The sequence below is a fragment of the Vulpes lagopus genome, chromosome 3, assembly GCF_018345385.1.
Source record: "Vulpes lagopus strain Blue_001 chromosome 3, ASM1834538v1, whole genome shotgun sequence".
Lineage (NCBI taxonomy): Eukaryota > Metazoa > Chordata > Mammalia > Carnivora > Canidae > Vulpes > Vulpes lagopus.
The window spans coordinates 63,279,912-63,307,697 of record NC_054826.1 but is presented as its reverse complement, the minus strand read 5'-3'; the positions used below and the strand labels follow the sequence as shown (position 1 = coordinate 63,307,697).

The window sequence follows — 27,786 nt, the reverse complement described above, 5'->3', positions numbered from 1 at the left end:
GTCTTTCAGTGTAAGGACCTACAACTAATGTTTCTCCTTATTTTCCTTCTCTCTTTTTTTTTAAATTATTCATACTTTGTATAACAAATATGTATGACATTTTTACAATAAAAATGCAGTAGGAAAAAAAGTTATTCAGAAGTTTCCTTCTTTCATCAATCCTTCAGGTACTTTAGGGATCCCTGGGTGGCGCAGCGGTTTAGTGCCTGCCTTTGGCCCAGGGCGTGATCCTGGAGACCTGGGATTGAGTCCCACGTTGGGCTCCCGGTGCATGGAGCCTGCTTCTCCCTCTGCCTATGTCTCTGCCTCTCTCTCTCTCTGTGTGTGTGTGACTATCATAAAAAATTTAAAAAAAAATCCTTCAGGTATTTTACATACAAGAATAATGACCTTTTAGGAATCACAGGGTAAGTTAATAATACATTAATAAAGGTAGAGACTTGTACTTACTTTTTTTTTTTTTTTTTTACTTTACTATTTAAATAAGTTGTAGAATTTGGGGCCTTAGCTAAGACCATTTTATATATATGATGTAAAATAACCTCCATTTAATCTCTTCATAATGTCTCAAATACTTATTAAGCATCTACTATGAATCAGGCACTGTACTGAGCTCTGAGGATACATATCCCATGCAGAGCAGACTGTCCCAGAAAACTCAAGTTTTAAGGCAATGCTACTTCGTGATTTGCCCAAGAACACACATTAGTTGGTGGCAGAAACGGGTAAAAATCTGGTGTCCTACTTTTAACTTGGTGCCCTCTTCCATATTCCCTTGCCCCTGGCCCTCTGAGATCTATTTTCTTTCTGTATTGAAGATAGGATAAGGGAAAACCACCTTTGATCAGTTGAGCATATTGTGTAGGGTCTATTGGGGAAAATTGTTAGTGGTTAGACTCAACATGATCTATAGTTTCTTAACCCCTGGAAAAGTGTAGCTTAGTGATTCCTAAATGTACTCAGGTCAGCAAGCCAGACTCAGAGATAAGGTTTCACTGTCTGCATTGAAACGGGGGAAAAAAAGAGGAAGAAAGAAATTGTACTTGTTCATGTAAAGCTGCCCACTTTCGTTTCATGGGGGGCGGGGGAAGCTACCTTTATTCAGAGAGTATGTTTTTCTTATTATTTTGGGGGCTATAGTGCCCTTTTTTCTATGTGATGATGCAGATAGTGGATGGCAGTCAGTTCTTTAAAAAAAAAAAAATGCCTTTATTACCAAAATGAAAAGTTGGCAACTCTCAGTTTCCTCCAAATTTCAAGGTCCAAATAACTGAGAATAATTAAATTAACTATTGGGGTAGTTGAAATTTTCTCAGGTAAAGCCTGGTGCTAAAAGCTGAATCTTTATTAAGACTCTTATGATTAGTTAGAGGCCACCACTTCTTTGAGTCTCAACAAAAATGAAAAGATCCCCGAGAACTCTGCCCTCTCTAAAATTAGCAACATTTAGTGAATTTTGAGATCTTTTACCACCCTCCTCTCTTCTTCAGTTTCGCACTTAATGTTCAGGCATCCTGCTGGTTTATATAAATCAATGGTTTTTTACCCTGCCAGCACAGGGTGCTTAAAAAAAAAACAACAACATGACGACTGAGGAGCATCAGGCTTGGCTTAGTCAGTAGAGCATGTGACTCTTGATCTCCCAGGCAGGAGTTCAAGCCTCAGGTTGGGCGTGGAGTCTACGTAAACAAAACAAAACAAACAACAACAAAACCCCCCTGATGAATGGGCCACACCCTCGGGTATTTTTATTTAAGTGGCCTCAGGTGGGACTTTGGCTCTAGGCTGTTTGAAAAATTCTTCAGGTGATTCTAATGTGCAGCCAGGCCTGGGAACCACAGGTATGTATGCATCCTGTTTCTTTATTAAGTAGCTACTGTGTGTCAGGTGCTAGGGCAGTTACACAGATGATTCAGCTGATCTGTGCAGTAGAAAAGCTAGTGAGGAAAACAGAAGGGCAACATGTGACAAGACAGTGTGGAAAGCACTTTCATTTATTCCATAATTCAACAAATAATAACAGCGCACTTAACAAGTGCCAGGGCTGCGGTTAAAGTATGCTCAAAGTCCTACCAGCTACCTGAAAAGAGCAGGAAAACTTCATAGAAAGGCAGCAGCCAAGCAGGGATTTGGAGGACTCCTTCAAGGTCTTCATCAGATAAGGTAGGGAGGGCAGGCATGGATGCATGAGGGAACAGCGTGTGCCGTGTGCCGTGTGTAGAGGAGTGTGCTGGGCTGGGAGAAGCTAGAGATGAATAACTGGTTGTGTGCAGATGTACACAGCCTTAGAGGTAGATTAACAAAGCAGTGTAGACTCCATCCAGAATGCATTTGAGAGACATTAAGGGTTTTTAAGCAGGAACGCACAAATGGGAGGTAGGTACAGACACCGGTATTTGGGATAATATAGGCCGTTCATTACATAAAGCTAGAGATTAAATTTGCCACCTGATTTAAAACTGATGATTTGGCCAATCGTCCCCCAAACCCCTCTGCCCTTGACTGACATAACTAGCCACTGTGATCCTAAGGGGACACAGTTTCTGGTCAATGAAGACAGGGGATTCCATGTGGCACTGGAAGTGGGGTGCAGACCAGCGCTTTTAAAGTGACCAACTGAAATAGGTTCATCATGCGCTGAGGTCTGGACAATCAGTTGGGGTTCCCTACTCCTGCCTCCCTACCTAATTTCCTTCAGAAAGACCTGTTAGTGTCTGTAGAAGTGATACTCTTATCACGCTGTTTGTCTGACTTGCCTCAGAGCAAGTAAACAAACCCAACAGATCAAAACCCTCCAGGTTCCCTTCAGCTCCTGAAGCCTCTCTGCATTCTTTATCCTTTCTGAGGACTCAAGGACAAACAGATCTGACCATGGAATCATCCCAGTACTAGGGATGTACTTAACCTGGTTAGGACATTCACAGAATAAACATTCCTTTCCAGCTGGGGAAGAAGAGGATTCAGTTTAGCAGTGGTTCTCAAACTCTGTGAGCACAAGCTTTAGTCAAGTCATAGGCTAAAAATGTAGAGTTGGGTGCCCCACTTGACACCTACTGGATCAGAATCTCCCGGGGAAGGTCAAGGAAACTGTGTTTTAAGCACTCATTCCCAGATCATTCTGATACCCACGATCTATGGACTTCACCAAGCAGTATGAATGCAGTTGTTGGTAATTCTGGCCTGTAATTTGGCCAGGTGGCCCCTGGCAGCTGTTTTGGGGGAGGGAGGATGGGTTAAGTGAGCCCCTGGATTCATAATCCTCAGCACAGTTAGCTTGCAAATTCTGCAGGATGTTGGTTTTCAGTTCAAGTTATTTCTAGGTTAACTTCTTAATTGAGCTGTTTAGCTCAGCAGAGGACTTGAGATACCACAGATAAGAGAGAGGTTTAGGAGTAAGCATTAAGTATCTCTGGCTGCGTCTCTGTTATCCTTTCCAGTTCCACTTATCTGAAGAGCCAGGATTTCTCAAAAGACAAGTAACCTTAGAGGGAAGTATCAAGGGGAAAGCAACACATTCCCTTTCCTTGCCGTGCCCATTAGAAAACTATGTTAAGAAAAGAATCTCCAAAAACACATCAAGATGTTGAATAAAGATATGTCTTTCTTCCGTGGTTGCCAGCCTCTGGGGTTAGTGGAGCACAAGCTTAGAGAAATAAGGTCCATTTCTCTCTAAAGGTGTCTCTTCTTGAGGTGTCTCCCTGGAAATTCATGTGGCTAACTCATTAGTGATAGCGGGTGTTAGATGCTCATAAATCTCCCAGAATTCATTGGCTGAAGACATCTTAAATGTGGACTTTTCGGCTTTTAATGTCTTTGGTTGCTTCTTTACCATACTTCAGTTTGAGTGCTCAGATTTGAGGTTTTGAAACTTGTTTTTAATTAAGACATGGTTTATTTTTATTGCTTGAGATAAAATGCCGTCTGGGGAACTCAAATCTAAGTTACAAAATAAAGTGCATCTGGGCAGACCATAGGGGGACAAAAAGAGCATAAAGGCTAACGTGTCTGCCAGAATTCTTAAGTTTACTTAGTAACTTCTTGGAGAATAAAAACCCCAGCACCTGCATTATAAAAAGAGTATACCTTATAAATGTCCTACTCTTTGAAATACCTAAATGAATTAGGCTGAATTATGAACTAATGGCTTGTAAAAATTCACCTTGAGCCAGCTACTGAAGATACTAAGTAAGAGATAGAGACGGAGGAAACCCAACCCGCTGTTTGTTTGTTTTATTAGTAATGTAGCTCAAAAGTAGCCAAGCCAGTGGTGGATGGGGGAACTTTCCCTGTGTTTTGTATCCCTGAGCTGAGCCTGTGAATGCCAAGATTTAATCTAAAGAGGTTTGTGTTTTAAAAACTAACAACCAAGTAATAAAACACCTATAAAAGGGGTTTATAATGGAACCGGTGACAGTTTTGAGTGTAGTATTACAACTCTTCTGCTCCCCTCTCCCTTTTTCTATCCTTTCATCCAACTCTGTGCCCTTTGTCTTCGCTCCTTTCTCACCTTGTTGCCAAGAGGCATGTAAGTAGGGGCAGCTCACACCCCAAAGGAGCAGACATCTTTAAAAAGTGAAGTGTGTATTGTGCTCTGCATTTGTTGACACGGTGGTGCCGCTTGTTTTGTTTGAGATAAGTTGCTCTAACAAAGTACCTCCCCAGTTTGCACAGTGGTTTTGAATGGGGAGTTGAAGATGCTGCTGCAGTGTCAGTGGCATGAGGATGGAGGATGTTGGAGTCAACGAGGGCAGGAAGCTGGGGGGCCTCTCCCTGGCACCCTGCCTCACCCTGCCAGGGCCCAAGATCTGCCTGACTCCAGGGGACAGACTTCAGTCAACAGGTGGTTTTCCAGCCAGGCCACCAAGCCTGGAACTTGGTTCTTTTACAAAGCCATAGCCCCCCCCGCCCCCCGCCCCCGAAGAAATGGCGCCTCGGAAGGGAAACTTCGTACTCCAACTCTGTAGGAGCCATTTCTCGAGCCCACTTTTGCCTATTTTCTGGAGTCTCCCCTGCCAGCATCCCATCCATCCTCGGGAAGAGCGAGGGACGCTCGCTACAGAGTCTGGAGGGCGCTGGGAGGCATGTGGGCAGCGTCAGAGTGGCCTCGCCTGGGCGGCCAGAGGAGCCCCAGCCTCCCTCATGTGGGCCTCAGGAACTCGGGGGGCCCAGGGGAAGCCTGGAAAACCGAACTTCGCCATCAGCCTTCCTTCGAGCGCTGGCTAGAGGAGAGGGGGGAAGGGCCCCCCAGCGGTCTTCCCCCCCCTCCCCCCGCCCCCAGCACCTCTGCCATCCGGCTGCACCGCCCAAGAAAGCACTCAGAACGCAGCTCTGAGCTCTCCAGCTCCTCGCAGGCCGGGAGAGGGTATCTGGAGGGGGCAGTTTCCCCCTCCTGCCCGCGTCTGACATCCCCACTCCCACCCAAGGATGCTGCCGCCGTGCCCTGTCCGCGGTCGCTGAATGTCACTGCTCCCTCTTCCTCCTGATCAGGGTAGACACAGCTCCCGAGGCATCTCCTACCCCCAAACTGTCGCGATCACCCGAGGGTGCAAGGCCCGGGTGGAGGACGAAGTTTGGGGCCCGGAGCGGCGGGAGGGGGGGCGCTTTGGCGAGGACCGCACCTCTCAGTCCCAGCCCTGGCGGGCACACTCCCCGCCCCAAACGGCCCAGGCTTCCCCACCCTCCCGCGGACACCGGCATCCCCGCCCTCCCCCGAGGGCGGCGAGCGGAGCCCCCCAGGGCGGAGGCAGGTACCCCCGGGGCGGGGACTGGGGCGGGCGGGGTCCAGGCTGCGCCCCCGGCCGGGCCGGGCGGGCTAGCTGGCGGCGCGGGGGGAGCGGGGCTGGGCGGCGCTGCCTCGGGCTCTGTGCGCTGCAGCCCGGAGCCGAGGAGGAGGAGGCGGAGGAGGAGAAGGAGGCGGCGGCGGTGGGTCCCGGGCGGGGGGAGCGCGGCGCTGCGGACCCGGGCGGCTGGCAAAGGACGAGGCGGAGGCTGAGGAAGGCAGCGGGGAGACCCGGGCTGCAGCAACAAAGGGCAGCAAGCGATTGGCCGGGCTGCAGGCGAGGTTAGCCGGGGACCGGGGTGGCTGGAGGCAGCGGCGAACGGTGCACGTGCTTGCAGACACGGGCGAGTGTGGAGCCGGGGGGTGCACGCCCGGCGGGTAGGGGCTTGCTCCCCTTCGGCACGGGATGGCGAGGAAGGCTGCAGCGACATCGTTCTGCCTGCACCCGGCCTGGGGCTTGCAGGGTAGGGGCGTGTGGGGGGTAAGGATGCGAGCCAGGGGGCGGGCGAGTAGTCGCCCGGGACGGGACGGGAGAGGGTGGAGGAGGGGGCGGGATGGAACGCTCCGGGCGGCGCGCCCGTCCGCGCGCTCCGCCGCGGGAGCTGGCGACTGAGAACCTCGAATTTTAACTTCGCGTGCCCGCCCGCGCGCGCCCGCCCGCGCCCACCCCTAAATCCTGCGGCCGCCGCCAGCGATCAGCTCTCACACAAACTTTAGCTGCGGGCTAGGGGATTTGGGGTTGAGTGGGGGAGGGGAGAGGGAAAGGGCCCCCTGATTGGCGTCGTCCGCAGCCTGTGAGGCCGAACGCCTCTCCTGCGAGGAGACCCAATCCATGGCCAGAGGTAGAGGGGGCGGGCAGGGGGAAGTAGAGGTGGCGCGGTGTCTGGGAGAGAGAAAAAGGGCTGGACCAATAGGTGCCCCGGAGAGGCGGGCCCCGCGGGCTGTTGATTGGCTCTGGCAGTGGACCCGCCCCCGGGGTGGTTCCGGAGGGGGGATGATGGGTCGAGGGGTGTGTCTATGCGGAGGCGAGATGACCGGCAGGAACCTGCCCCAATGGGCTGCAGAGTGGCTAGTGTGTGCGTGACGGACAGGCCCGCAGGCCAACGGGTGGCCCTAAGTGTCTGCAGTCTCGTCCAATGGAGCAGCGCTGGGGCGGGGCTGCGGCTCGGGTTTAATGAGACTCCATTGGGCTGTAATCAGTGTCATGTCGGATTCATGTCAACGACAACAACAGGGGGACACAAAATGGCGGCGGCTTAGCTCCTACCCCTGGCGGCGGCGGCAGCGGTGGCGGAGGCGACGGCACCTCCTCCAGGCGGCAGCCGCGGCATCTTTCTCAGGCAGCGGCAGCGCCCCCGGCAGGCGCGGTGGCGGTGGCGCGCGGCCAGGTCTGTCACCCACCCCGCGCATTCCCAGGGGGAGGAGACTGGGCGGGAGGGGGGCGGAAGGTGGGGGGGGGCCGGGGGCTTGTGACGCCCCTCCCACAGGCCTCTGCGCGAGGGTCACCGCGGGGCCGCTCGGGGTCAGGCTGCCCCTGAGCGTGACGGTAGGGGGCGGGGGAAAAGGGAGGAGGGACAGGCCCCGCCCCTCAGCAGGGCCTCCAGGGCAAGGGGCGGGGCCCGATGGTGGAGGGGGCGGGGCGATGCCCGGGAGGGGGCGGGGCTCGAGTGGTTGGAAGGCGGGGGTTCGGAGGGGTTTTCTGAGTGGGAGTGACCGGGTAGGAGCTGTGGGGGGCCAGTGAGCGTCTGGGCTGGGAGAGACTGGTGAGGGGGTGGGTGGGAGGGAGAACTGGAGGTGTGCAAGCAGGTGCAGAGTGAGGGGAGGGAAAGGTGCAACACTGGACACGGGGAGGGGGATTTGAGGGGTGTGTGAGGGCAGGTGGGAGGCTGCGGAAGGGGGATTGCAGTTAGGTGGGAGCAGTAAGAATGGGTTTGGGTGTGGTAGGTGTGGAGAGGAGTGGAACGCAGTGCGGAGTAGATCCCTGGTTGGGGGGGAAGTATTGGGGGAATGTGAGGAGCAAGTACAGGTGCTGGGGTGGGAAGCAGGTATCTGGGTACGTTGGCATTGGAATTATAAAGGAGATCTGGGGTCTATGCAGCATTAAAAAAAAACATGGAGGAATGACATGGCTATGTTTGGAGTCTTGAAGGATAATAAGACAGCAGAGCAGAACTTGAGCATAATATCTGTAGCCGAAGATCTTATGGGGATGGGGGATTCAGGGGACTGAGAAAAGGAGGCGGGTGTAACCAAAAAAAAAAAAAAAGGGTGGGGCTGGGCAGTGGTTCTGGGTGAATGTGATTTGGTGAACTGCGCCAGGAGTGGGGGCCCCCCGGGCAAAGAAAGGTGTTCGTTTGGGAGACCAGGTTGTTGACTGGCTGGATTTCTTGGGTGAAGCTTGAGCTGGAGTCTTGAAGGTGGGGCTGGATGTCTGTGTCACGGGGAGGCCCTGAGTACTTACTACCTTGGGAAAGGACACTGTGTCTTTTTGAATTTGTGAGTACTTTGGTACGGGTAGGCTGCAGGAAGTTGTGGGAGAGGAGGGGCTAGATTACAGATCGTTTCCTGTGCCCCAGGAAGGAGTTCAAGCCCTGCATTTGGGAGAAGGCATTGGGATATGATAAACACAATATTGGGCAGAGGTTGTGAGAGAATAGTGATAACGAATTACAGATGTGGAAAATAAGAAAAAAGAACCAATGAGCCAAGTATCAAGTGTGTTTAGGGAGGTACCAAGAAATTCAAGGTAAAGAGTATATAAAGACTCTCCTGTATATGGACAGGAGGCGAAAGTAGTAAATGGGAATTAATTATATTGGGATAGTGTAAGTTCTGTGGTGCTGCAAAAAAGTTACTGTTATTACTGTAAATGAAGTACATTCTTCTTTACTTGTGTAACCCAGAGTTTTCTGGGATAGCCCCGAAATAAAATACTTCGATCCATTCCATTCTTACCCATTAATTCTTCACATATGTATCAAAATGGATTGGGGCAACCTTTCTATGTTTTTAAGAATAGGAAAATATTGCATGTTTCAGTAAAGAATAAGATTTTTACCTGAGAACCTCGACTTAGGGTTGAAGGTTGGGGAGGTGAAATGATGACTTAAAAAGAGAGAGAGAGAGAGAGAAGCTAGAGGAAGGTGGTAACATTAAAGCAAGAATTTAGGGGAATGACTTGGTGGTGATGACATGGTCAGTAGTAAGTTTTGCCTACCAGCCATACCCAGGCCTCTGAGTAGAGTGGAAGTTCTGTTGTTGCCGTTATACCAAATGCTTATCTCATGCACATCTTGTGAAGATAAGATTGAAACTGTCAGACATAAGGCATAATGTGAATGAAAGGTAAAATAGGGTAGTATGGGAAGGTAGCCGAGGAATTTTAGTAAGTAATTTTAATGTACTTCAGAAATCTTCATGGATTTTTACATACCAGTTAACCAACTGGTCTGGCTTTATTAAATGCCAGGATTCCTAACAGGTGACTTTTCAGTCTCTCAGGTCGTTTTCTATAAAATACCTTCAGTTTTCCACATGCATATACTAGCTGGTATTTGTATAAAGTAAGCAGAAAGGAAATTGTTTTATGGAAGTTGGGGATGTGTGAGCTATAGTGATCAGTCTGCTTGAAGAATGGTAATATTACATGGATGGGAGAAGTGGGATGAAGGGATATTTTTCTTCCCTTCAAATGCTTTAATTTGCATTTCTAAAGCACCTTTTTTGTAAGACAATCTTGCACAATTCTTTCTTCTTCTTCCTCCTCCTCTTCCTCCTCCTCCTCCTCCTCCTCCTCTTCTTCTTCTTTGTTTTTAATCATCTGTTCTACTGTTGCTGAATATTTGAGTTGTTTCAGTTTGGGGAAATTGTGAATAAAGCTGCTATGAGTGTTCCTGTCGCCGTCAACTGGTAACACACATGCATATATTTCTCTAAGGCCTACACCTATGAATGGAATTGCTATTTCATAGGCGGGGTGACCATTTATAACCATTTATCCTAGCTTATGCCTGTTGTCGCAGTGTAACCACTAATATAACATCTTTAATTCTCAAAAGTGTCTGGATGATGAGTTGTGTGTCACTCTAGTCATGAGGTATGCGTATCTTCAACCTGACTAGATACCAAACTGTTTTCCAAAGTGTTGTACCAGACCACACTCCCTTCTGTGATCTGTGAGAATTTCCATTGCTTCTTGTCTTCTTCAAATCTCAGATGTGCTAGCTTTTCAAATGAGCCAATCTGGTAAACTTTGCATTTATCTGGTTAGTAACCAGGTTGAATAGCTTTTCATATATTTATTGGCTGTTTGGATTTCCTCATTTGTAAAATTTCTGTCCACGTCTGTCCTTTTTATTTATTTTAAAAATTGGGCCTTGTGTCTTTTATTGGTATTTCGAAGTTCTTTATTTACTCTAGATACAGATCCTTCGTCATGTGTATGTTGCAAACGCCTACTTCTATTCTGTGGCTTGCTGTTTCACTCACTTTATGGTGTCTTTTAATGAACAGAAGTTCTTAATTTTAATGGAGTCAAATTTATTGGTCTTTTCTTTATGGTTAGTGCTTTTTGTGTCTTGTTTTAAGACTCTTTCCTACCCCCAGGTCAAGAAGATATTCTCCTATGTGGTATTCTCTTCTAAAAGCTTTATTGACCTTAAAAAAAATGTTTGAGTAAAATACATCGTTCTTGACCTCATCCTTGCCATTACAAATCTATTTTTGCTTTTGTTCACTTTATTCTGAACTCTGTCTTGAATTTTTACTTGTCTGCAACTATAACTAAGGACCAGGTGCTGACTTCCCCTGTCTCGTAGGAGAAAATGGTCAGATAGACAGAAGTTCAGCCAGATTAGATTTTACAGGTCTCCAGCTGACTGTATTGCCCTTTTTCTTTTTATGAGCTAGCATTTTATTGTGTTCCTGCTATGTGTCTGCCACCATCTTTGGTTCTTTCATATTTGTTATTTCAATTATTTCTCTTAACAGTTCTGCCAAACAGGGGTGTATAATCTTTTTCACAGAGGACAAAACTGAGACTTAGATTAGATTGATTAACATGTCCAGTATTCCACAGTTTAGTTAGCTGGCAAAGTGGGGACTTGATCCCTGAACTCTCTAGGTATGTCCCATCACAGCATACCTCCTTATTGAATGAAGATTTCAGAAGCCGATTTGATGAGTATCCAAAACCAATGAGGGTACCTTTCTTACTTGTAATGTAACATGTCCTCATTAAAGCACACAGAGGGGCTCCTGGGTGGCTCAGTGGATTAAGCATTTGCCTTCTGCTCAGGTCTCATGATCTCAGGGTCCAGGGTTCTAGCCCCAGCTTAGGGCTCCATGCTCAGTGAGGGGTCTGCTTCTCCTTTTCCCTCTAACTTTATACCCCCACCCCCTGGTGCTCTCTTTTGTTGTCAAATAGAATCTTTCTTAAGAAAATAAAGCACACATAGTTTCTTTGAAACTCCATAAAATTATTGATTTCTCCATCTATATTAAAGTAAGTAAAGTTAGAGTAGTTAGTGGACCTTAAGGAGTCTTGGGATAGGTGATAGAGGTCCTGTAAATCCTTGAAATTGTATGCACATGTCTGTATGTACATGTGTTCATTTTAAAAAATAGATCTATAATTTTCTTGGGGTTCTCAAGGGAGAACCCTAATTGGTTTTCAGGCTATATAGTATATTCTGTTTGAAGACATTTGTAATAAAGGTGATGCAGAATTCTCATGATCTGTATTTTCAAAATAATCTTGTTAAAATTCAGAGGTCAGATTCTTTTTTCTCAATATGTTCTCAGTCTTTGTCATTAAAGCCTGGTTAAAACTAATTTATAATTAGGAAGAAATCTAGGGTTGAATAGGAATTTTTAAATGCCAAAAAAAGACATTCTAAATTTAGTTGATTATTTCTTAAGTGAGAGTGCTTAGTTATAATATCATCATTACTAATCAGTGTACCCTGGCTCCAAAGGCCTGATGACTTCAAATGACTTTTCATCTTGTCTCTAAAATCCTCTGTTTTACAAGGGATCAAATTTCCTGTGAGGCTCCTAACAGTGTGATTAAAGTTTAGAGACTGAAACTATTGAGCACTTAAATGTAGGGACGACTATACAAACCTAATTCTTGGGCTTCACCAGGAGATTTGGGGCATGTCTCAACTAATTTGTGATGATGATGTTGAAACTAATCTTTGCTAGGGATTATGGAAGCCATAATAGTTTATTGATGGTTCAGTTATTGTTTGTTGAAGCAGATTTACACAATTATAGTTTAATGACATAACAAGGATATTGTCAACTAGGAGAGCATGACATGAAAAATTAAACTTCCAATTAATATAATATGTATTAGTTGAAATGATAATTTTCATGGTGATTTAGCCTCTTAGAAATCCTCGGAAAACATTATTAGCTTGTGAATTGGAAACTCTATGTTAATGAGTAGTGAGAAAGAATTTAGTATTATTCCAAAAAAATGGTGAATTAAATATTCAATTCAATTAACATTTGTTGAGTGCCTACTCTGGGCTTGCTGATGAGTTAGACTCATAAATATACGTTGAACAAGATTGATGTTGGGAGAGATGACGTACTGGTTGCTTTAGTTTGTTCAGTCATCCTTCCTTCCAGCTTATCCTGGACGGATGCTAGTGCCAGAGTGAGTCAAACATTCAGCAAATTTGTGCATGTGTGTGGGTGCACTTGACTATGCCGTATTGTGTCACTGCTCCTGCACGGGCTTCCTGTTACTTCATCTGTCATGTTCACACGGCTCAGCCTGTTTTTTGTTAATCCAACTTTATTTCTTCTCTTCAACACGTACTGGCTCTAGGCACGCATGTGGACTTGGTGTCTCTTTTGTTAGGCTCCTTCATGCTTAGCTCCTGTGCTTTCTGTTGGTTTCCCTTCATTCATTCACTGATGCATTGACTTAGCAAAAAGGCACAGCTCCCCTCTTACTTTCAAGCGGTGGTCCTGGGAAATCTAGGGACATGCAAAGGTGAAACCAAACATGAATCCTGTTTTTAAGAATTTTCACAGTTCTAGTAAGGGAGATGAAGTCAGTACACGAACGAGCATAATACAAAGTGGAAAATGAATGCTAAAATACTATGATCATAAAAAGCGACCTGATAGACAAAAGGGATGTAGAGCTTCTGAGAAGGTGTCAGTTCTTACTGGACCTGAAGGATTTGAATTTTCATTTGGGTAAAGAACCCCAGGCGGTTATCCAACTTCTGCCTTGTCTTTCAAGGTCCAGTTTGTGTCCCATCCATCCAAGGGGTGTTGTACCCACTCAGATAAAGTCATGGTGGTTTCCAGACTTTTTTCCTTCTGTAGCCAGGATCCCTTTCTGTGAAGTGAATCTTAAGGAGAAACCCATTATGAATGGGATATTTAAAATGGAGCTCCTTTGTTGGGTGCAAGGAGTTGTGTGGCCCTAGTGTTTAACCCCCAGGGGCATCTGCGGGTGATACCCCAGGCACTTTCTCTTAAGAGATCCAAGGAGGCTAATTTAAAAGCCATTGGAGACACAGGAAAGAGTTTAGGTTTTAGCATCTCAAGTAAAATCCTTTATGATTTGGTGGTCTGAAGCCTTGACCAAGTCATGTTTCAGTTTTCCTTGTGCAAAACAGGGTAACAGTGCTACTTCGAAGAGTTGTTTTATGGTTTACTGATAATCTGTGTATAGGTACTGATAATCTGTGTAAAGTGCCTGGTCTACAGTAGGTGTCAGAAAATGGTTGGTACCAGGTTAGTGCTTTTTATTTTTTAATGACCTTTTTTTTTAAAAAAATATTTATTTATTTATTCATGTGAGACAGAGAGAGAGGCAGAGACATCAGCAGAGGGAGAAGCAGGCTCTATGCAGGGAGCCCAATGTGGGACTTGGTCCCAGGACCCCAGAATCACGCCTTGAGCCAAAGGCAGAGCCGTAAGCCAAAGGCAGACTCAACCGCTGAGCCACCCAGGAGTCCCTTTTTATGACTTATTGAGGTGAAATTTACATAATGTAAATTTAACCATTTAAAGTGAACAATTTAGTGACATTTAGTACATTGCCAATGTCGTGTCACTACCACCTCTTTGTAGTTCCAAAACATTTTCATCAATCTAAAATAAAATCCCTTACCCATTAAGTAGTTTCTCTTCATCCCTCCACTCCCCAGACACCACCAATCTATGTTCTACATGTGGATTTGTCTATTCTGGAGGTTTCACATAAATGGAATTATACCATATATGACTTTTTGTTTCTGGCTTCTTTTGCAGCATGTTTTTACAGTTCATCCACACTGTACTATGTATCAGTATTTCATTTCTTTTTATGACTCGATAATATTCCACTGCATGGATATACCACCTTTTGTTAATCCATTCAACTTTTTAATTTTTTTTACTTTTTACTTATTTTTTAAAAGAATTATTTAAATTCAATTAATTAACATATAGTATATTATTAGTTTCAGAGATAGAGTTCAGGGATACATCAGTTGCAGGTAACACCCAGTGCTGATTCCATCATGTGCCCTCTTTAATGCCATCACCCAGTTTCCATTTAGCTGTTGATGGACATTTGGTCTAGGTCCATTTTCTGGCTATTGTGAATAGCGCTGTTAAAAACAGGTGTGTATGTGTACTTATTTGAGTACCTGTTTTCAGTTCATAAGAGTATATGCCTAGATGTTGAAGTGTGAGGTCTTATGGGAATTTCCTATTTAGCTTTTTGAAGAACTACCAGTGCTTTGTTTCTGAATTGCTTCTTATGCCTCTAGCACCTATCATAGGGCTGCATAGAGTGAATATCTTGGTAAATTTTGTTGCTTGTTCTTTGATTAGTATTTGTAACCTCTCCTTCCAGTTCATATAGTTGAGGCCTCAAGTATCAATTTTCAGGGAAATAGATGTATCTAGGACTTGGAAGTTAACAAATACCACCGTATGGATTGATGTTTGACGTCGTCAGACAGCAGATACTTGTTAACTGAGGACACCGTTTTGAATGAGTGTGCCAGTAGTCTGTGCTGGGTGGTTATACAAGGAAAAAAGTTAAGGTCTCTTCCCTTCAGCAGTGTATGTTCTGTTTCAGAAGATTTGTGGTTCCTCACTCAGTTACATAAAAGGCTGTGAAAAAATCCAGGAGCATATAAAAGTGAGAGAGCTAAAAATAACTTAGCAAGTAAAACCCAGAATGACAAAAGAGTAAACTCTATTGTTAATCTTTCTTTCTTTTTTTTTTAGCCACTGTTTTTGGCTCATCTATAACATGACTCGAGTGTTATGACATTGATTTTGAAACAACACACAACGTTAGTGAGAGCCTTGAGGAGATTTCACATGATATTTATGATCCAGGGTATTTTGACTCCTCTTATGCTGACATGAATATTTCTGAATAGTGTTGATATTTATATAATACTAATGAAGCCAAAAGCTCGTGTTGGACTAAGCATTTCTCTAGATCTGTTTAGAATAGTTTGTAATGAATGATGTAAATACATCCATACAACCGTATAATTTACTGATATTATTTTGTAGTTAAAAATAAAGTGATTCAAAACCTTAGAAAATAGAATAATTTAATTTGATGTAACATGAGTCCCCAGAATTAATTTGGAATGGTTCACTCTCTTTTTGATAGCCTTTTAGTCCAACTTTAATTTTTTAGAAAAAAAATGAAAAGAGAATAATGATTTTTAGGGTTGTACTTCTGATACAATGTCCTATCTACATGTGAAACAAATCCTAGTGCTCTAAAAAAGAGAAGTGGTATGGATAATTCCAAATCGGGGGGGGGGGGGAAGCATTCCTATTTGGCTTTTGAATAAATTACGTGTTTTTTTTCTTTTAGATTTGTCTTTATAGTTAGATACTGCTTAGACTAAAATTAAAAGGTTTTCAAGCTATTAGAGTATACCAATTTATAGTGGGGCCAGTGGGATGTCAGTAACAAACTCTCCTAAGATTAAAACATTTGCAGTGGATAATATACAAAGTAGGTAATATACATGTGTTTAGTTGAGAATTGGCTACAGATAAAAGACTTACTGATTTTGTTCCTCTCCTGGCTCTGTGTATGTGTGTGTGTGTGTGTGTGTGTGTGTGCGCGTGTGCGCATGCGCTTTAACACTGATTCTGGTTGTAGCATGGAGCTGCTGAGTTACATCTGCTTCTGCCTAATTAACTCTGTTGGTTGGTGTCAGATGAGAGCTAATTTTGAGATTAAATTGAGGAGTGGGGTGTGTGTGGCTGGGGGTGGGGAGAAGAAGGATCTAAGGTTGCTTGATGATTTTGTATAAGATCAAAATGCAGTTATTCACAATGTTGTTTTAAATTTATTTTTTTGACTTTGAAGTGAAAATGATCAATATTGTCCTAAAATGTGACCTGTGTCAGTACATACTCTCGTGGAAACTGGTACATCCTTCTCTTAGGTGCAGTTATTGGCCATATCTTGATTATCCAGTCAGTATGTAGATGCCAGGTGACCTTTGGGACAAATAGTGAATGTTTCCTGGAAAGTTAATAACTGAGCCTCAAACATCACTTGACTTTTTTGTTTTCAGACAAGATGTTACACCTGCCTGGCTATTTGAGTAATTCCAATATTTTTTTCCCCCATGATGCGATTATTTCTTAGACTCTAACACAGTACTGGTGTTTTTTTGTTTTGTTTTGTTTTGTTTTTTTTTTTTTTTTTGGTTTTTGTTTTTTTAAAGTAGGCTCCATGCCCAACGGGGGGCTTGGTCTCACAACCCTGAGATCAAGACCTGAGCTGAGATCAAGAGTTGGATGCTTAACTGATGGAGCCACCTAGGCACCCCTGTCACAACCTGATTTTTAAAATTTGGAAAACATGTTTGTTCTGAAAAGAAGAACAAAATTTAAGTACTGCTTTGGGGCTTCATTTCCCGTCCTGATTTCCATGTTCTTAAATACCCTTTAGTGAAAAGTGCTAATAAGTTCATTGCAGTTATTTGTATTAGATAGTTGTGAAGATCCATAAACTGTCTCTGAATTTGAGGGATGTCTTTATGCCCAACTTAACATTTACTCTTTTTCCTTTGGCAGATTTGCGTGAAGATCTGGACAATCCTCTTTTTTGTCATGGACTGTTAATACATTTGGAGTTCCAATTCTGGTATTTTCCCTTATCTTATTATATTTTTAAGATATTGAAATATGTTGGTAAGGGATACAAACGATTCTTTTGATTGTGTGTAAAGATTGTGGTAATAGCTTGCCATGAAGGTATATTTTAAGTATTTATTAGTTTTTATTTTAAGGTATGTTCATTTACTTGTGTAACCCAAATGCCTGAGAGCACCTTTGCAATATTGGATACTTTTCTGTGACCTTTTCTCCTGCTTCCTACAGTTGTGTTTTGTGCAATCAAATTAAATTGGTTGATTCATCCTAAGTAAATGATGAAAGATGAAATAATTATTTGGACATAGTGAAATATCCTCTAATGAAATTTTGCCCTAAACCATTTTACTTTGGAAAGATGTGTCCTATTCTTTTTTTTTTTTTTTTTTTTTAATTTATGATAGTCACAGAGAGAGAGAGAGAGAGAGAGAGAGAGAGGGGCAGAGACACGGGCAGAGGGAGAAGCAGGCTCCATGCACTGGGAGCCCGATGTGGGATTCGATCCCGGGTCTCCAGGATCGCGCCCTGGGCCAAAGACAGGCACCAAACCGCTGCGCCACCCAGGGATCCCAGATGTGTCCTATTCTAAACTTACTAACACATAATGATTCCCATGTTCTATCTTGAAAGTAGTTGCACTATGAAAGCCAGTGATTTCATTCCTAAACACACACCATATTCCAAGTCCAACATTTTTTCAATGATTTATATAATGACACAAAAGGGAGCACTTCTTGGGTTTGCAGATGACATAGATGACAGAATTAAGATTCAGAAGGATCTAATACGTTGGAAGAGTGACTCAAACCAACAAAATGAACTTGAACTGTAATAAATTTTAAATCCCAGCATTTATATTTGCACAAGGAAGGAAATGGAAAGACTCAGCTTGACAGCATTTTTGAAAGAAGGTCTGGGATTTTTAGTTGGACTGTGTGCTTAGCATGAGTCAATTGTGTGGCAACACTGTTAAGAAAGTTCATGTAACATTGGATTACATTTATGCTTGAATAATGCCTGGACTGCCAGATTTTAAGATGGGCATTAGCCAAACTAGTAAGCAACCAGAAGAAGGAAGTACTTGAAAACCATGTGATGTGGAGGTGTTGAGGCATTGGAATATGAGTGGTCTAAAGAAGGGCTGGAGGTAGAATAGAATTCAATTTTAATGGTTTTCCATAGATTCTCATTTTCAAATATTTGAAGGCCTGTCATATTAAATAACTAATATGAGTTTCTCGAGATTGTTCTAGGGAAATCAAGACTAGAGGATAGAAGTTCTGGGAAGACAGTCTTTGGCTCTTGTGAGCAAGAAATATATTACAGTTAGAGCTGTCCAACAGTGGAGTGAACTGCCTCAAAAAGTGACAAGTTCTCCATCCCTGGAAGTATTTTAAGACTTGATGGCCCATCTGTTGAGATTATTGAACAAGGGATCTTTTACTGGATAGCTAGAGATTAGATAGGATGACCTCTACAGTCCTGTTAGCCCCAAGTTTCTGAATCCGAGGGGAAAAAAATGGAGTGAATCTACAGTTTCCTGACAGCAAAGAGGACAGTCCTTTTTAAACTGATTCTTTCAAGCTGACTGAGCAAGTATAGTTCAGTGGCCCAGTTTTTCAGCAACAGAGCAAATGTTATGTTTTTTATTATATCTGGCTAACATTTTGAGGAAAGATGTTATTTCTCCCTTTTAGGTACATTAAATAAATAACCAGAGATAAATTTAATTTTTTTTATGAGATATTTTTCAAAGTGTACAGACCTTGCATGAATGGAAGTGATGATAGCTATGGTATGTTGAATATTAGATATATTCACTTAATTCTCTTAACAATCCTCTGTGAGGGATATACTATTATTGTCCTACAGGTAAGGTAACTGAAACTTCACTTACCCAGGGTTTCTCTGCTAGTGGTTGGTAGAGCTGGTATTCATATCATTAGTCTGATTGCAGAGGCAGTTGTGACTCCTGTGGTGAAGACAGCACAGGACTTGGATTTTAGGTAATGGCATTTAGCTTTAAGTTTACTATAGACTGTTACCTTGAGTGAATTCCATCTTCCCCTGGACCTCAGTTTACACATAGAATTGTCTTGGCAGATTAGATGACAAATTCCATGTGAAGAGAGTCTGTCAACTTGAAACTATAAAAAGAGCAGATGTGGATATTATCAGTGGAAGGTGAGATTGGAGCCCAGATCTGACTGAACTCCCCAGCCAGGGCACTTTCTTCTGGTGTTCTTTGCAGGAGTACTAAATATAGATTGGAGATATAGGGTGGTTTTGGTGTTCACCAGGAGGCTTTCAGAGAGCCATACCACTGTTTACCTGGAATCAGATTTGTATGAACCTTCCTTTAAAAGGTGAAGGGTTAAGTTACCATATTAGTTTCAGTTTTCCAACCTGTGGGTTAGAGAGTGTCACAGACCCTTTGGCGGATACGATTCCATGGAAGTGGCGAGATGGGAAATTTTCTTACATGTGAGACTTGGGAAATAGGATATCTAACTGAAATAGAAGAATCAGGATTACTGCCTTTTTTTTTTTTCAAGTTTAAGATTTCTTGAAGTAAGGTTAATATACAGTTGACCCTTGAACAGCATGAGTTTGAACTGTGTGGGTGCTCTTATACGTGGAACTTTTTTGATAAATATAGTACTGTAAATGTATTTTCTCATCCTTAAGATATTCTTAACAATATTTTCTTTTCTCAAGCTTACTTTATTGTAAAGATACAGTATATAATATAACATAGAAAACATGTGCTGTTAATGTTGAAAACAACTGTTAATGTTGTTGGTAAGGCTTCTAGTTAACAGAAAGCTAGTAGTTAAGTTTTTGGGGAGTCAAGTTATACTTAGATTTTTGACTCTGTGCTCAAAATTGTTGTGTTGTTCAAGGGTCAATTGTACTTTCACAAGATTTTTTTGTTTCATAGACTTGTTCTTTGAGGTTGGTTTTATGTTTATGATAGACATTTATCTTGAACCACTCATGTAAACTTACTCATTTCAATAAGAGTTAATCCATTAAGTAACTTAAATGTGATCTTTTAAATGCCCTGTTAAGTGACTTCATATAAATAACTAGTGAAAATCCTAAAAAAAAGTCCTTCTCAGACTGTGACCCAATTTCTGGTTAGATGTGGCTTTGTTACATAATACCTGCCTGTCATTACTTCTGTGGTCCTTTTGCATCTGGAAAGTAATACTGAAGAGTCTTTTATTTTTAGCAGTTCCATTATTAAGAACATTTTCCCCCTTTTTATCCTTTAAGGTCTTGATTTCCTTGTGAAAGATGTTCTTCGCCCGAATGCAGTCTTTCCCGTTGGTCAAATAGACATCTATCAACATTGCCCGTGTGTCCTGTTTTTAATCTCTTAAGGATGGATGTTTGTGAGGTTTTGCTTAATAAGGTCTGGAATATTCTGCCCATTTGTTGAGTTGTAAGTGACTTTTAAATGTTCAAGTTCTGTTAAATACAAGGAGAACCTCTATGGGTAATTTTGGTATTGAAGAAGTCATTTGTCAACCATGGTAAAACTTGCAAACCCACTTTATACAGAGTGGATTCTTGAAGCTATACAGAAGATAAAAAAGCAAAAGCAAAGGCCCTCTGAAGAGAGAATTTGCCATGCAGTCAGCACTTCCCACGGGTTGGATAAGAAGACAGTCTCTGAGCAGCTGGAACTCAGTGTTCAGGATGGCTCAGTTCTCAAAGTCACCAACAAAGGCCTTGCCTCCTATAAGGACCCAGACAACCCTGGGCGTTTTTCATCAGTTAAACCAGGCACTTTTCCTAAGTCAACCAAGGGATCTAGGGGATCATGCAATGATCTCCGGAATGTGGATTGGAATAAACTTTTAAGGAGAGCAATTGAAGGACTTGAGGAGCCAAATGGCTCCTCCCTGAAGAACATTGAGAAGTATCTCAGAAGTCAAAGTGATCTCACAAGCACCACCAACAACCCAGCCTTTCAGCAGCGGCTGCGACTAGGAGCCAAACGCGCAGTGAACAACGGGAGGTTACTGAAAGATGGACCGCAGTACAGGGTCAATTATGGGAGCTTAGATGGCAAAGGGGCTCCCAAATATCCCAGTGCTTTCCCATCCTCGTTACCACCTGTCAGCCTTCTACCCCATGAGAAAGACCAGGTAAGTGAAGAGAAGGTCGTTAATGCCCATCTGACTTGTACAGTTTCAGTTAAATTTTATATGGACAGAAGTTCCGAGTGAAGTTGAATGAAATCAACTGTTTTGCCTTACAGGAGGCTTTTTTATATTTTAAAATGTATGTGTTGTTGATAATATAAATTGTTCTGTATTGTTTTACCGTGTATGGAGGGCTTCCTCCCTGGGCAGTTAAGAATTGAATATGATGATTATGTCATTTGTTTTTTAAGCTTTAATTGGTGAGTGCTTAAAGGGACTTGGATAGATAATTTTACTCCTCCTTCATCAAGGCAGGACCATATATATTTTAAAAATCTAAGAAAGGCCATTGTACATTTTTCTTTTTTAAAATTTTATTTTATTTTATTTTATTTTATTTTATTTTATTTTATTTTAAGATTTTATTTATTTATCAGAGAGAGAAAGTATGCACAAGCAGAGGGAGCGGGAGCGGGAAAAGAAGAAGCAGGCTTCCAGCCAAGCAGGGAGCCTGACACAGGGCTCCATCCCAGGACCCTGGGAGCATGACCTGAGCCAAAGGCAGATGATGCTTAACTCACTGAGCCACCCAGACAGACACCCCCTCTTTTAAAATTTTAAAATTATTTATAATTTATTTTTTTCTGCTTTATTGAGGTATAGTTGGTAAATTTTTCTCTTTATTATTACTTTTAGGGAAGAAGACTATAGACTAGTTATGTTAATACTGATAACCTGTGCATTTCTGGAATTGGTTTATTTATTTATTTATTTATTTATTTTTTATGATAGTCACAGAGAGAGAGAGAGAGGCAGAGACATAGGCAGAGGGAGAAGCAGGCTCCATGCACCGGGAGCCTGATGTGGGATTCGATCCCGGGTCTCCAGGATCCGCGCCCTGGGCCAAAGGCAGGCGCCAAACCGCTGCGCCACCCAGGGATCCCTGGAATTGGTTTAATGTGTGACCCAAATCCTGCCTTTGTAAAGTCATTTATTATTGTCCACTTCTCAGTGGGTGAAAGTGAATATTTATTTTGTCTCATCCTGTATCTTTTCTTATACTCTTTGGTTTCTTTGGGTCTTATGTTATTTCTGTAGTATTTATACACACATGGGAGATTTCTCCTTAAGTGACAGCTCCAATTTTAGGTATTGGAGTAGGGTTTTTGTTTCATTTCAAAGCTATTGAAGTTACTTCCCAAACTAAAACCAAAGTAGAGCTGCAGCAAATTGTTTGTAATAATTCAGGCCTTTCATTGTGGTTAGAAGAGGGTGGTTGTATGTATTGACTACATTTCTAGGAGTGATGGAAACACAAGTGTTAAGAAGAAAGTTGTGTAGCTGATGGCTTGCTTTTCCTTTTTGGATACTGCTAGCTCTTGAGATGGATTCTGCTTCCCTCCATGCTTTGAGCTGATAGAGGCCCAGCTCCAGAAACTGGGTAGAATCAGGTGATTTGCTTTCTGCAGACTAATCTAAATCTTAGCATTTGTTTCTTAATCATGTTTTTATTTTATTAGTTTTTCTCAAATTTATTTTATCTTTTGGTGGTATTTGTGTTTGTGTAACCAGCCCTCAATTCTTTGTAAGAAAATGTGGCATACAGAAAGAAGTAAGTAAACCTGCAAAAAAGAAAAAATTATTTTAATAACATTTGTTTCAAAAAATATATTGAGTGACTCAAATCCTAATTCCTGTGTCTGACACAGCCATGTTAAGCACCTCTGTTTCTCATTAAATATTTTTATAAAAGCTTATATGCCATGGGGAAATTCCTTAAGGGAATGCAGAGCCATTTCTTGATAGATTTGGATATCTTTGTTTTTAAAACCTGTATATTACCCTGCGGTATATTAAGGTTTTATAATTAAATTACCAGGTACATGGACTAATTCAGGCAGCTTTAGGCAACTTCATAGTTTGTTTCAGTAAATTTGTGATCCAGGGGATATCTTTACTTGAGATAGGAGTCACTACAAATTTTCCACAGCCCCTTTCCTATCCTTCTCTTTAACCTTGCCCATCATTTCTTGCTAACCTTATTATTTTTTTCATGCAGCATCTGTATGGAAGTATTTTTAGTCTAAAGGAAAATTCATGTCTGAAAGTATCTAGGATTGAGAACAGATTTATTGCTTAGCATGCAGTTGTTACTGTTCTTTCTATGATGCTGATCTTTTTATATTGTCCAGTTAGCATCATCATAGGACAAAGAAAACAGAGAAAATGTATCCTAAAATTTTTTCTTAATGGAATTTGGAGATGAGCTGCAGGATTAATTTAATCATCTAATTCTTAAAAAAGAACAAATAAATATCATTTCAAGTCCATTTGACCAAAAGCTGTTGTATTGTTTGTATTATATATTGCAATGTCATTTTTCCTTGAAAATGTAATATTGCAGGACACCTGGGTGGCACAGGGTGGCTCAGTGGTTGAGCGTCTGCCTTCGGCTCAGGGCGTGCGTGATCCTGGGATCTGGGATCAAGTCCCACATCGGGCTCCCTGCAGGGAGCCTGCTTCTCCCTCTGCCTGTGTCTGCCTCTCTCTGTCTCTCATGAATAAATAAATAAAACCTTAAAAAAATGCAATATTGCCCTTTGAGATTATAAATGATAGTTTACAACCATGTGGATTTGCTAAGTAAATGTAATAGAAATTCTTAACCTGGGCCCATGAATGAGCTTGGGATAGAGAGACCACAGATCCCCAGAAATTCCATATAAATCCGTCTGTAGTCACATGTTTTTCTAGGGTTAGGGTCTGTTCTGTTTTTTTGTTTGTTTTGTTTTTATCTTGTCAGATTCTCAAATGGACCCAAAATGTCAAATAGCCAATGTGAATATTTTAGTACTGTAGAAAATATTTGTTTCTTTTTTGTTGTTGTTTCTTATACTAAAACCATGCTAATTGTTGACTTTAATGATTATTCCTTTATAGCTGCTGAACTTAGGTCTGAATGTAGACTGGTTGTATTATGGTTTTGTGCATATGGGACTTTCTCTAATATATTCAAAGGGCAGATTATCATCGTTCTTGATGTGTTAGAAATCTGTAGAGTTTGCATTGTGGGAGGACATTTATGATATAAATGACAACTGTTGGTACAGAGATGGAGTAATCTCACAATTTAGCCAACTGATGTCTCAGAGAAGCTGTTACTCTAGTTACTTTTGCTGAGTAGTTTCATTTAATTGTGAAAATGAAACCAAAAATAGTACAAATAAAAACTAGCATTTCTTAAGTGTTAAATGCTGGCAGTATTCCAAGTGCTTTACATTTATTATCTCCTTGACTTACACAGTAACTGTGAGGGCCATTGCATTATTATCCTTATTTTGCACATGAAAAACTGAGGTTCAAAGCCTAAGTAATTTGCTCAAGATCACTCATAGAGCTGGTAAGTGGTGAAGCCAAGATTCTAAAGAGACGGTGTGACTCCAGAAGTCTTTACTGCTGGGCTGTGTACTGGTCAACAGTGTTGGCTTTTTATTAACAATAAAAATATCTCTTCCATTTCCTCAAATGCTTAGAAGCGGTTTTTCCTCAACAAGTAGATTTCTGGGATTTTAAATTTGGTAGTTGCAGTGAGCTTATTACAGTTTTTAAAGCAGGTACTATTTTATAATATTAGCGATACGGGAAAGCAGTAAGGAAAGTGGTAAATCTGTGTCTAATTAGATTTAACATCATCATCATTCCTATGGATGGCTGCTAGGAGGAATACAATGCAAGTTAAAATAGAAGGGCTCCTTCCTTTCTGAAATGTAATTGCACATCTTCTGATAGTCTAGAATTCAAATTGGATATTACCACACTGGCTCCTTAGCATAACTTCTTTGTATTTATTTAAGAAAGCTCTCTTTGGTGAGGTGATATGGAAATGAATTAAACCACTGAAGATAAAACTTTATCTTTGACTTGGTGAGGGAACTCCTAAAGGATAGTATTAGTGTTTCTCATTAAAAGTGGTAAAGCTCAATTAGGTCAGATTATGAGGACTTTGGAAAGTCAAATAATCTAAGAGAGACTTCACTTATCACCACACACTTTGTAGCATTAAGATTCCATTTGAATATTTGGGCGTTAGCATTTTTATGAAATCAGTTTAGTTCTATTTTAAACAGATTCCATGGTATTTCACTTTTTTGGGGATATTTTGCTATAATTTATTAAATATCAAATATTGTTTCCAGTATATCCATACTACAGGCACTCTGATTTTAGGCTGCTATAGTTGGAAAGGGAGATGCTTCTCAGGTAGGGCTTTTGATGGTTTATTTCCTTGAAGAAATGAAATAACTCTATCAGAATCTTGCAGAAGCCTTCAAACAGGATTACAAAAACAATGATACTGTCCATAAGAAAAAAGAAGATGAGTTTAAAAAGGAACACAGATGACCCAAAATGGGGCTGAGAGACAATACTGTTAAAAATCACTTGTGGTCCTGGCTTGTTCAGTTTTTTATTCTGCTTGTCCCCCACTCCCTTTTAGGGAGATGTTTTATTAGGGCTTTTGGCAATGTTATTAGTATGAAATATTTCCGTAAATATAAGATTAATATTATACGTTACTTTCTTGTGTTGTGTAAATGCCATAAATAAAAGGACATTATTTTTAGATCCCTTACTTTGGTGTTCTATACTTTATCCTCGCCTCTCCAGTCCCATTATCCCTGCCCCAGAGAGAGACCCTCCTTGTCTTTCTCTGGGACTTTTCCAATCGCTTGTACTTTGTGAAGGACCATTCACTAGTCCATATTGTTCTTTGATGTGGCAGGCTTCCAGAAGTCTCTTGGCCCTAGGGGAATTGTTCATAGTCTCAGACTCTGGATCTTTTTTGGCAGAAATGTGTATATTTTTTATCTGCTAATTATAGAGAATCCAAGTGTCCTCCTCTCTGTTGACCTTCTTAGTTTTCCTTTGAATTGGTGTCCTTTGTATTGCAGATGTCACATTTCTCAAAAGAGTGCTTAGCTATGTGTATTCAGCTGAAAGTTGGATAAGGCCCTAAACATTGCCAAATATACTCTTACGTATAACCTGAATTTTGGAACTGGTATGGATGAAAGTCAGTTATTTTAGAATGACTGAAGTCAGACAGACACCTATTACAGTGTAGAAGAGTAGATGGACCAAATACCTGCTATCAGGTATCCGGGTCAGGGAAGGAAAAATATTGGAAGTTTATGTTGTTTCTGCAATTAAGCCTCAGTAGTTCTTCCAAATAGCAGACTATCCGAGGACTACTTTTGTGCTCAGATAATACCAGTTGTTGAGGCATTATTGAAAGAGCACTTGGATTGTCTCAAACTAGTTAGTCGGGTCAAGGGAAAGATAAAATGAAGAGTGAATGAGTCTTTCTGTTGTACTCTGAGGCATGACAGCTTGTTCTACTTTGGAGCTTTTATCAAGATGGGACTTGTCTAGACTTCTAATGAAACAGGCTTCAGGTGAGGTAGCAACATTATGTCAGAGGATTTTTGACTGTGAAAATGAGTCTTAAACATTCTTTTTAACTCTTTGGATCTTAGACATATTTGGTACTGGAGCTGCCGTTTTGACAACACGTGATCCTGTCTGGAATGATACGTATATGTACATCTGTCTGCTTTCCTCTGATTTCCTAATGTCATTTTCTTCCAAACATCAGGGATGCTATGGGTGTGAATTTTTGACTAATTCTGGAAATTTTCAGGAATTTACTGTTCTATTCCATGTACCTGTTTGGCTTATAACAGCCACATTTGTTATATTGGCGGTGCCAACAAAATCTAGGTTTTATAGCTTTGAAGTTATTTAGCAGTTAAGTGCTGTTTGCTGATTCATTCTGACAGGATCTGGAATGGCAAAGGTTTAGATTCATTCTTTCTCTTCAAACTTTATTTTAATAACTAGTACATTTTAAGGTTTCTCTATTTTTTTTTTTTTTAGGTATTTTCTTTGTGCATTAATCACATACAAAGGGTACATGAGAATGCCATTGTTGTATCATTGTGCTGGCAAATTTTGATTGTCAAACCCACGACTTTTTGTTTTGTTTACAAAACACTGATATTTTGGCTGATATGTAAACTACAGTAGATTTGATGAAACTCCTCACCTTTAGTTACACCAGCATTTCAAATGTGAGTCGGCCTCTTCAGGTACCTTGATCTCTCTGATCTATTAATGTTTCTGAGTACATAAACATCAATTAGCTTACTAAATCAAAGTTAGCAAATGATTCAGCTATGTAATTTGTTTGTGACATTGTGAGTTAGCAGGGCCATGAAGAAAACATGTTTTTATTTGTGTGTAGGTGCCCTTATCTCACGGTCCTCAGGTGGCGATGGGGAGTTTATACATGTAAGAAGAAGAGGTATGACAGTGCATGTTGTGAAGTGCTAATCTGTTATTAGGCTTCTGCTTGGGGCTGGACTGCTTTCCCAGAGATGTCTCCAGGAGTTGCAAACTATAATATTGTTTTTCCTTTTATATGTGAGCCTTTTAAGTCACAGATTATTAATGTAGAGTGTAACTTTTTGCTTTCTGAAAGGTAGTACTTTGAAAAATCTGCAAGACAAAAGCTCTAGAGTGAATGTTATTAGATTTAAACTGTAAGTCTGGTCTTTACAAAGCTACAAAATAAATACTAATCAGTGGTCTAAGTAAAATCCAGGAAGGATTTGTGTTAATTTGACAAGTAGGTTTAGA

General features: G+C 41.6%; 1 protein-coding gene across 5 annotated transcripts in view; it reads left to right on the top strand.

Annotated features, from left to right (window-relative positions):
• The first annotated feature begins 5,888 nt into the window (after window positions 1–5,888).
• The window catches only part of KAT6B (lysine acetyltransferase 6B), a 187,789-nt gene continuing 165,891 nt past the window's right edge, over window positions 5,889–27,786 (top strand). Inside the window, exons 1-3 of one of the 5 annotated variants that reach the window (XM_041746839.1) lie at window positions 5,889–6,061; window positions 16,859–16,928; window positions 20,216–21,093. In XM_041746839.1, the coding sequence (XP_041602773.1) occupies window positions 20,473–21,093 (621 nt within the window). In that variant the 5' untranslated portion in view covers window positions 5,889–6,061; window positions 16,859–16,928; window positions 20,216–20,472. Of the gene's footprint in view, window positions 6,062–6,944; window positions 7,168–16,858; window positions 16,929–20,215; window positions 21,094–27,391; window positions 27,452–27,786 lie in introns of those variants that run through there. The other 4 variants (XM_041746838.1, XM_041746840.1, XM_041746842.1 and 1 more) reach the window with 4 other exon arrangements.